This window comes from Neomonachus schauinslandi, chromosome 5 (genome assembly GCF_002201575.2).
Source record: "Neomonachus schauinslandi chromosome 5, ASM220157v2, whole genome shotgun sequence".
Classification (NCBI taxonomy): Eukaryota; Metazoa; Chordata; class Mammalia; order Carnivora; family Phocidae; genus Neomonachus; species Neomonachus schauinslandi.
Genome location: NC_058407.1, coordinates 94,457,333 through 94,468,124, shown reverse-complemented (window position 1 = coordinate 94,468,124; position 10,792 = coordinate 94,457,333). Strand labels below are relative to the sequence as shown.

The 10,792-nt window shown below is 36.4% G+C and overlaps 1 protein-coding gene across 1 annotated transcript in view; it reads right to left on the bottom strand.

Annotated features, from left to right (window-relative positions):
- Positions 1–423: 423 nt before the first annotated feature.
- Positions 424–10,792, bottom strand: part of LOC110580771 (ovostatin homolog 2-like) — a 50,026-nt gene continuing 39,657 nt past the window's right edge. Inside the window, 11 exon segments of the mRNA XM_021690433.2 lie at positions 424–577; positions 1,026–1,100; positions 1,700–1,802; positions 2,835–2,903; positions 3,265–3,355; positions 4,417–4,541; positions 4,995–5,204; positions 6,205–6,416; positions 7,168–7,333; positions 8,174–8,248; positions 10,039–10,195. Of these exon segments, the coding sequence (XP_021546108.2) occupies positions 1,048–1,100; positions 1,700–1,802; positions 2,835–2,903; positions 3,265–3,355; positions 4,417–4,541; positions 4,995–5,204; positions 6,205–6,416; positions 7,168–7,333; positions 8,174–8,248; positions 10,039–10,195 (1,261 nt within the window). The 3' untranslated portion in view covers positions 424–577; positions 1,026–1,047.

The window sequence follows — 10,792 nt, the reverse complement described above, 5'->3', positions numbered from 1 at the left end:
CAGTATAATAAAATACTTTTTTAAAAAGATAAAATACCCTTGGATTACCCTCTCAATCAAGTATGTGAACTCAAAAAATCCACCAATTAATTTATGACTTTCTAAGTTCTTCTCCCCCATTCTTTGATGATATTTCATGGAGAAGAGTCTGTGTGTTTTGTGTTGTGTGTGTTTCTTTTATTTCCTTGAGCTCATATGAAGTCCTCTCCAGCTTAGTCCCTTTCCCTCACATTCACTGACTCTGGTTTTCTTGCTCTTTCTCTGGATATTGTAGGATTCCATATTATGTACACCATAATTCTAAAAGCTTAAATTCCGATTGATGACAATAAATAGCAAATTGCCATCAAAGAAAGTCCTGAGTTTTCTAGGATGAAAATTATGTATAATATACCAAAAGAAAAGAAAATCACAGACTCAGATGAGAAATGAGAGCACTTTATGGGATAATAAAGAAATAAAATCTGATAAGCAGTCATGGCAGATTACAGTATACCCAGTACAGGAGGTGGTTCACGGTTTTCTTCCAGGTTTGATAACAGAAGAATGAGTTTGTTCAAAGTAAATAGTTTTCCACCTGGATTTAAAAACATCGTTTAAACAATAAATAACTGTGGGTGTGTATATATAAATAAATATATAGATATAGCTAAGCAAACATACATATATGCAAACATACACAAACACACACATACATATATGATATATATGTGGATATGTATACATATAGGTACTTATGTAGTTAATGACCTATCAAGCTGTAAAACAAAGATGAGTGATTTTTAAAAATGAGACATGGATAAAAAACACATATATAGTTGTAAATTCTTTAAAGCTATTTTAAAGAAATAAATAAAATCTTAATGACTATCAGAATACTCATCTGGTGCACATAGCTATTCAAACCCTGTGACTTACCACAGACTTCTCTTTGCTTCATCCATTGTATCTTTTTTAGGTTTTCACTTTAGCACCAGATGTGTTTTCAATGGTTTCAATGTTCTTGATATTTGTAATTTTCTTACCTTTTCCTGAGCTTTATTTGTCTCACTGGGAAACTGAAACACTGTTGATGTTGTAAGAAGCAAGGGCATATTCATCTGGAAAATAAAGGGAAAGTTCACCCTTCTTAAATCTCCAACTTTCTATAGCCAGATTAAGACATAATCTTTCCAATAATTTTACAAGACAGTCAATCACTTCTTGACAGACTTGGACATTCAACGAGTAACTAACAGCATTGACCTTCCAGGGAAAATTTTTATGGTCTTTACAACATCTTAGTAATTGTTTTGGAACCTAATCTATCATGACTTTCCTATAACATTTCAGAATATTGCCTGCTCCCCTTCTCAAATCAAAGTCCATCCAGGTTGCATGAAATGGTGAGTCTTGGCATTAACACAACAAAATAACAACAAAGAGACCTTAAGGCTCAGCATGGTTTGTATTTCAAGTTAAAGGGGAGATCTCTCACACTGTATCAAGAGGATTCCAGGAGTTGAAAAACTCCGGTAACTGGAAAATGACCCAGTCAGAAGATATATCAGGGAGGAAAAAATATCAGTATATAAAGTAAAACCAGTCATCATTTAGTCTTTGATGATGGAGGATGATTTTGGAAAATTTATGGGCTCAGGGAGTCTTAGATATAGACATAATGTTCCGTAGCTTCAGGGCATGGGCTTTGCTTGCCTACCTTTTTCATAATAATCATAGATCATAACTGGGGCTGGCTGAATGTTGGATACAAGGTTGGTTTGCTCAACAGAGAAAGTAAAATGGTTTGCCGTACCAAAAACCTGTAAAGATAGAAAGTATAAATATATCAGGTCTGCATCACACAAAGACACAGATTATAAATACATTAGGTATAAATACATCAGCAGGTCTGCAAAAAGAAAACCACGGAGCAAATTATGTCCAGAAGTTCATGATTTACCTAATTAAAGAGATCTAGGGTATCAGGATCTTGTATAATGACAAATAATGACAAAATAATGAGTTTGGTGACATTAAATTATATGAAATTTTAAGTTCCATTGCTTATACTGAGGTGCAAGAAATCTAGTTGAAAGCATTAGGGTAATGTAGGCATTTATGTGAATGGTAATGATGTACATATAGAAGGGATGACTCTAAAACTCATAGCAGCCTTTGTTGGAGTTCAGGTCAAACTATAAAAGGATTATATGTCTGCTCTGTGGCCATACTATGTTACATGCTGTGAGGAATGAAAAACAGGGAAATGCTATTTCTGACTTGAGAGTCACCTAGTAAAGTAGCCAAGGCATATATGAGATAATGTTAGAGTCAACAGGGAGAAGATAGATTGTCAGTGGGACTGAAGAACACTGATCATCTTTAGTGTCCTGCATTTTTTGACAAATCCTCTCATATATACAGCTGACGTTCAAACAATGCAGGGGTTTAGGGCACCAACCCCTGTGCAGTTGAAATCCGCATATAAATTTTGACTTCCCCAAAAGTTAACTACTAACAGCTTACTGTTGACCGGAAGCCTTACCAATAACATAAACAACACATATTTTGTAGGGTATATGTATTATATCCTGTATTCTTACAATAAAGCAAGCTAAAGAAAATGTTACTAAGAAAAATCATAAGGAAGAGAGAATATATGTCAATCCAGTATTGTACTGCATTCATTAAAAAAAATCCTGTGTGAGTGGATCCATACAGTTCAAACCTGTGTTGTTCAAGGGTCAACTGGATATATATTCATTTACATGTGAGTAAGATAACAAGCATCCAATTACCTTCAGAAAAGAAGAGAAAGCCATGGAAGAAAAAACAGTTATTGCTCAACTTACAGTTTCCAAGTAGAAAAGAACATGGTCATTCTTGACTTCAGTCTTCATCACTTGGCCATTGTTTTCAAGCTTTATAGAAATTGGCAGGGAGGGATGGAGAATAAATATTAAAGAATACCTTCCCGTATTGAATGTTGCATGCTTTTTACTTAACCGGTTGTCATGAATCTATAGTATGGATGTTCCCATGATATTTTTATAAACACAAGTAGGGACTAAATAAAGAGCTAAATTATGAACTGTGGGAAAAATGACTGCCAATTGCTACAAATTAAGAACACTGTCTCTCCAGCGTTACGGCAAAAATAAACATGAACTCTGAATAAATTTGTTTAAAGGAAGAACTGCATGACTTTATTTGGCTAACGAATTATTTTATTTACACACCATTGCTTTTTCTGTGCTGAAAGTGTAGACCTCTATTATTTACCTCCTCAATGGATGCCATGACTGGAGTAAATCCTGACAGCATCTTTACATCAACAAGGACCATATTGGAGTTATTGCGAATTCCAGTATACCTGAAATTTAAAAACAAACACAAGTTTAGACAACAGTCTAGAAAAGTGACCTATCTTATGGCAAGGATAGTGGATACATAGATACCAACTGGTTATATGTCTGGAGCAAAAGCAAAAAGCTCTTGAAGAGGGAACACTTGAAGAAAGTCACTCTTAAACATCTGAGAATAGGCACAACTAGAGTGACAATAGACACATAAGTTGGAATAAAGAGTGAATTATCTGGACCTGGAATCTTCCCAGTCTCTTTTAAGCTTACCTGAGGCCTCAAAGTCCTAGCTTATAAACAAAAGCTGATAAATTCATATCACATATACCTATGTTAGCCTTAGATTTGCACAATACTTAAAGGATATCTTTGTTTAGAAAGCAAGATGTTGGCAGAATCTTAGTGTAGGCATGTCCCCAAGCCATGTAGATTACGTCCCTAACTCTGGACAGCATTGTTGGGACACGAAGTTGAGAGTTCCATGGTGTATGTAGTTCTTATCTCAGCTCTGATGTTTAAGAGATTTTCATTTGGAAATCCTAAGAAAAATCCCCCAAATGAGTTTTATTCACTGTTTCCCCACATATTAACGAGGGCCAAAACTCTCTGGCACCTATAAATTATATTTTAATTCAAGAGAATTATTCTGTCTACTCCAAAAAATAAAAATCTAAAATTTTACTCTACACAGTTATAGAATAAGCATCCCTAAGTTTTCTGATGCTGGCCCACCTGTGCTTGTCTTTAAGAGGAAACATGGTATCTCCGTTGTCCAACTCTGACAGTACTTGCACACACACAAAACAATGGAGGCATTGCTGGAATATCAGTGAGGCAGAAGCTTTCAAATTTGTACTTGCCTACAGTATAAATCTTACTTTTGTAAGAATTAAACTGTGACATATACCCAGAGAGCTAGAAAGAGACTATGTTATAGAAATATCACCACCAACATATGAACTCATTGGGGTTACCATCATAATATTGATTTTGCTACTATTTAAAACAATGATTTTTTTCATCTATTACCCTCTTTCTAACTCAGGAGTTGATATCAAAATGGGACACTTACCTGAGGGTCACTGTCAGGTCAAAATTACTCTGGAATGTATCTGAAGAGTTTTTCTTAATTATTTCTAAGGAAAGGGAAAATCCAGATGCTTTTTCAGGTAGTAGTATATTATACCTCAGGGTACTCTAGAAAGAATAGCAAATCAGAAGACAATCCATTCATTTATCCTGTAGTAAGAACTGAAGGACTTATTTTTTCTCTATTTTCATTAGTATTGCACCTTATTTTACATCTTTACCATCAGGGATAAGGTAAAATGTAATTGTTCAGTTTTCAGAAGATGGAAGAATTTTTACATAAATGAATAATCTTGACATGATGGAGAGATGTCAGAATGCTTTCTAACTGTGACATTCTTCAAGAAACTCCTCAGTTATCTAGCTATGCTTAAGAGTAAGTATCTCTTTGTAAAATAACTTGCATTTTCAGCTACTGATTCGAAAATATCAATGAGACAAAGAACAGAGATAATAACGGAAATACACAATGGTAAAATAACACTCCATCTATAACTGAAAGGGTAGCCTACCTCTTTAACTGGCAAATATTTGTCTCTGTTTCAGGTAGATTTCTATTACCTGGATAAATGCACAACCTTGTCCTTCCACATCTACTGTGTATTGTCCACGTGCTTTTGTTAGTTCAGACCGCTGGACCAGTAAGCGATTGTCATTGTTAACCTGGAAAATCTCATTGGATTCTTCACTGCTAAAGGTGACAGTGTTTTGATCATCAGAAAAGGTGAACTTCATGTAGTGGGTTATGGCAAGAAGACAGACGGCAGTATCCTGCAAAGAACAGTAGAAGCAAAGATCTAAGCTTGTTACGATGAAATATAAGTCATCATTTGACCATGAACTTTAAGTCAGTCCGTAAAAATATTCCTAAGTCAATGGAACGCCAAGAAGCAAATCCTAAACAATAGGAAGATACATTTGCTTATGCAACTGTTGTCATTTAGTCTCCCTCAACAAATCTTAGATTTCAGTAGTCTAAAGGATTTTACAAAGTGTAATCTCTGATGTTGAAAATAGTGCCCAATCTTTCCTAAAAATAGACCTAATGTAATATTGTTTATATAACATTATTATCATATAATACTATTTACATTATGTCAATTTGCTCAGTATTTTGGCTGCCTTGGACAATGCTTATGCCCATCGATCTTTGAGGAAAGGAGTCAGAATCAGAAAAGGATGTTGGCAGATTCACTAACATACGGTTTTATTCAGAAACTAAGGCTACAGCAAAGAAAGTAAGGAGGGAAGTAAAGATTTCCTTTGTGGGAATGAAACAGCATTTCTTTGAATTTTAATTTTTTTCCTGTTAAGACATAAACCACTATTCTTTTTATACCCATTTCTTCTGTTACTCATTCCTTTCATTTGTGTTTCCCAAAGTATACACCACAAAAATAGAGAGAAATCTTTTTCCTTGGTTGGTTGATACGTAGTATCATAGTATATCATTGGATATCGAACTTATCATCAAGACTTTATGACAACAATCTCTTTTAGACCTATATGCTATTTCTGCGTAAGTGGAGGTATAAATGAGTCATAAATTCCTTGAAAAGAGGCTTAGTGTATTCATTTGTGTATAGAGAATTCTTACTAGTGACTGTTACACAAGAATGGCCCAACAAATAGCTGTTGACTAAATAATAGGATACATAATATCAAATATTCTTCATCTCAGGAGGCATTTTCTGTGATTACCTTTGCTATCTAGATTATTGAAGAGTAGCATTACACATATTGTTATTAATATCGGGACCACATCAATTACCTGAGTGGAAGAGAAGCCCCCGTGGGAGTTCATCTGTTGGGCAAGCCACTGCACAATCTTACTCGCATGAGTGAGGTCGGGAGTTTTCTTGGAAAGCACAGCCAACAGCACATAACAAGTCTTCTCGGTCTCAGCAGAAGGTGCGTGAGGAATAAAGGATGGAGATGCTTCTGTCTTGGGTTTCTTTGCTCTTTCCCAGTATATTACATTATCTGAGGAAAAGGAAGAATTTTCACATAGTCCCTATAAGCACCACGAATTACACATAAGAACAGTGCAAATTCCATTCCTGGCCTCTGCTGTGGGCTGAGGTGTGTCCCCTCAAAATTCACAGATTCAAGTCCTAATCTCCAGTACCTTAGAATGTGACTATATTTGGAGGTAGGGCCTTTAAAGGGGTGATTCCATTAAAATGAAGCTGTTAGGCTGGGCCTATGACTGGTATTTGGATACACAGAAGGGACACCAGATAGGCAGGCACACAGAGGAAAGCCCATGTGAAGACAGAGGGAGAAGACACCCAACTTTAAGCCAAGGAGAAAGACTTTAGAAGAAACCACACCAGTTGACACCTCAATCTTGGACTTCTAGCCTCCAGAACCATGAGAAAATAAATTTCTGTTGTTTAAGCCACCTAGTTGGTGGTATTTGGTTATGGTGGCCCTAGCACACTAATATGGCCTCCCATAGCAACTTCCTAAGGTTAAAAATGGTACGTGGTCTATGGCATGGTCATCATGCTTGATTTCCTTTACTTCACTCATTTGGAAAGAAACTAGCAGAAAGGAGAAAGAGGGAAGTAGAAAATATATAACGTTCTTTAAAGATAAAGGGGCCACTGAGAAATTCCGTAAGAGAAATAGAAGCAAACTAGTGAAGATAGGGTTCCCATATGATTGCGAAGTAAGTTTCATCGCTTTATTCTCAAGGTCATCCCCGTTAGAAAAAGTGAAAAATACTTACTTGTTTTGGTAGCAGATTGATCCAGGACCTGCAGTAAGGATTCCACTTGCTTATCTCTTTCAGCTAATGCAAAAGCATAAGCCAGAATTGCATGGATGTAGCCATTAGTGACCCCATCTTCCAGGGCCTCCTCTAGGCAAAAGAGCCCATTTCGTAGAGCAGGAAACTAGTCAAGAGAAGGATAATATATTTTAAAATAATACCTGAGTACTTCATAAGCTTGCTGAATATTTAATCATTCTTTAAAATGTATATAGCCTTGAGTTATATTTTATATACAAACCTATTGATATACACACATGCATTGTACTTTATAAATATTGTTGGAATTTATTTTTAATGGTGATATTAGGATTTGGGAAATAAAATGTGTAAGTAATATGAAAATAGTAGCTTTATATCTCATCAGTTATATTTGAATTAATAATATGTATTTCTTCTATGCGGCAAAGCATATGAATGAATTTATTTTTAGACCAAGGTATTTTAATGCCTAAAATAGAGGCTTATATTTCTAAAGATGATTTTCGAGATATACTAATGACAGTGAAAATTCCTGCTATCTTAGTTCAGGAATAGATTTTTGAGTCAGATAATCTGAATTTGGGATTGGGGGTAGCCAATGTGAATCATGCTTAATTTGAAAATGTTTACACACTGAATTGGCTAGACAAACAGAATATTGGGTTATTTATATACATAGAATAGGGGTTCTTAACCTGAAATTCATGGCTGAACTTCAGGAGACATTTCAATACCCGATGGTATGAAAAGCTTCTGTGTGTGTGCAGTTGTGTATTCTCCCTAGAGAAAAACTCAAAAGAGTGCTCATCACCAGTTTCTACAAATCAAAAAAACTTTGAGCAGCATTCACTTAAGGGGTGGTAATGAATTAAACGCTCTCTTGATGTTTCATTCAGTCTGAGAATTTCAGATCACTCTGAATCCATAATTGATTTAATGTGCATTTAAGTGACTGGGACTCAAGAATGATGGGAAGCCATACAGTGAAATTGAGTCCAGCTTCAAGGAAGGCTCCAACAACATACGCAGTGAGTAAAATGTCCTCTTCTTCTCCACCCTAAACAGAAAGGGACAATTAATCGGACAGGACAGCAGACCACAAAAAAAAAGAGCTATTCTTCTGGAGTGAAATGAAGTATGAAAGAAACACTAGAACAAATACCCTTATTAAAAAAAAAAAACAAAAAAAACAACCTTAATTGTAATTTTAAAATTAAATGGTTAATAATTATGCTATTTAGGAATCCACCAAGATTCATACAGTAATGAAATAAAAAATACCATTAATCTCAAGTATACTAATGACATATATCATCTATTGATGTGACCTAGTCTTGGGCATGAATTCCAAGCAATTCATATGATTTTAGTTTACTCTATTTGTTGTTACTTTGGAAAAGCAAACAAAGAATTTCTATTGCGGTGGGGCAGAAAGTTTCTGTGAAGCTGCCTGAACGTCCCTCGAAAAGTATCCTAATGGCTAACAATAGTCAGGTCTCGTAGATTCTTACAGTGTAAAATCAGAAAAGCATTTTTAAGTTACACAATTGTAAACTGACAGTGCACAAAAATGCCGCGGGGAACTTAAGCCTCAAGTAAACCAGCATCCGCACAAGAGATTCTGATGCAGTCAGGAAGAAGATACAGGGAAATGAATGAGTACTCTAATGATACTAATGCAAACAGCATTCAGATGGCACTGGAGATCCACTGATCTGGTATAAACCTCTCATTTTCTCTATTTAAGCAAAAGGTGACCTCTTTCTTCTTTAGAAAATGAATATCCGAGGAGCTCAGTTTTCAAGGTGCAAATAACTGTAGAAGGAAACACTAAAGTAAGATGTGGGGATCCATTTAAATTACACCAAATTCTATCCCCATTCCACTGCAGTATAGGTTTTTATTTTTCCTTTGCTTCTTACTCCTTCCCAACTCTACACACACACACACATACACACACATACACACAGTATAACAATTTGAAAACAATTTGCATTAAATGAAATTCCACACAGAGTGGCCATTTGTACATATTTTGAAGTGGACTAGCTTTACGTTCCAACATCCAAGAATAGGGGTGGTGATTAAGAAGGATATAAAGGGAAAGCTCAGACTATTTCAGATGATATTAGGGGATGCTAAAGTATCATAATCAGAGGGATTGTTTTCAGAGGGAAATACAAAAGTTAGGAGAATAAAGGACACACAGGATGGAATGGAGGTGGAGAGCTATCTGCAAAGACAGGAAATCAGAAGGGAAAATGCCTAGTGATTTACCTAAATATGGAAAGGGAAAGGGAAGGCGAGGGTACCATCAAGGACATGGTTCATCAAGGACATGGTTCATCTCAGTTGCATTTTGACCTACTGCAAACGAGGCCTTTATGATTTGACTTGAGAAGGTATCGGAAGAGTGTTTCACTGAAATGCTGTAAATTATTAGATATTCTTCCTGAACATCCATAAATAGGAATGAATTCCCTAATTGGGGCCCCGACACTTGACATATTGTCTGGCTCCAAATTTATGGATGTTTCCTTTCTAGGTTTCTTTTCTCTTCCTTCTCTCCTGTTTTCAGTTTATCCACTGAAGGAGACTAGTTGTATGGAAGAACTAAAGACGGCAAAGCAACCCACAGATTCATGAGGAGTTAAGTCTAGCTAGGGTTAGCACGCATGTAGTGGAATGATCCTGTTGACCAATACACCATGGGCCTATGACTCCAGCAGACTCAGAAAGCGTAATATTCACAGGAAAAATATTCCTGTTCCAAGTTAGTTAGATCAGAGATAGGAAAGGTAGGCAATACAAAGGGGCAAGGAAAGCCTCGTTCTGTTTGTCTCTCACCTCCCAGGCATTGTTGAAAAGCTTGCCATCACTTTTAAAGCAGCCATTTATTTTCTGTTTGCTTGAAAGCCAGATTAAGGTCTCTTTTTGAACTTGTTCGTCAATGTAAACATATTCCTTCATTCTCTCTAGTGTCTTAAAAGTAAGGGCACTGAGCCTGTAATGCAAATCACCAGTTAGACAAAAGTTAGATAAGAAAGAAATGTCATCTACTCCAAGGGTTCATCACCATTGTTCCCTTTGGATAATGGATGCATCTAATTTGGCTAATGCTGACTGTGAAGAATCTTTATTGATAGTGCATTTTTCCTTTGGGTCAGGAAAATGTTATGAATATCATTATGTAAAAAGAAGAGTGGGTCATTTCAGCATGTTTACAAACAAGATTCTTGCCTTATGGTTCATTGGATTATCTATACATGGAGATGGAATGGGTACAATTTGGTGGGGCCTTCTAGGTTTTTTTTTTTTTTTTTTTTTTTAGGGGGGGGGGGGGGGGGGGAGGGGGAGAAGGGTGGGGGGGGCAGAGGGAGAGGGCAGGCCCAATGGGGGGCTTGATCTCAAGACCCTGAGATCATGACCTGAGCCAAAATCTAGAGTTAGATGTTTAACTGACCGAGCCACCCAGGCACCCCGCGGGCCTTCTAGTTTTACTTTCCTCTCCCCTGACTATCTACATGGGTCTCTGAGAAGTGTGGACTAGCCTGTGCCATTTTCAGGGGGATGTCAGTAAATGAGACTTTTAGACAAATTG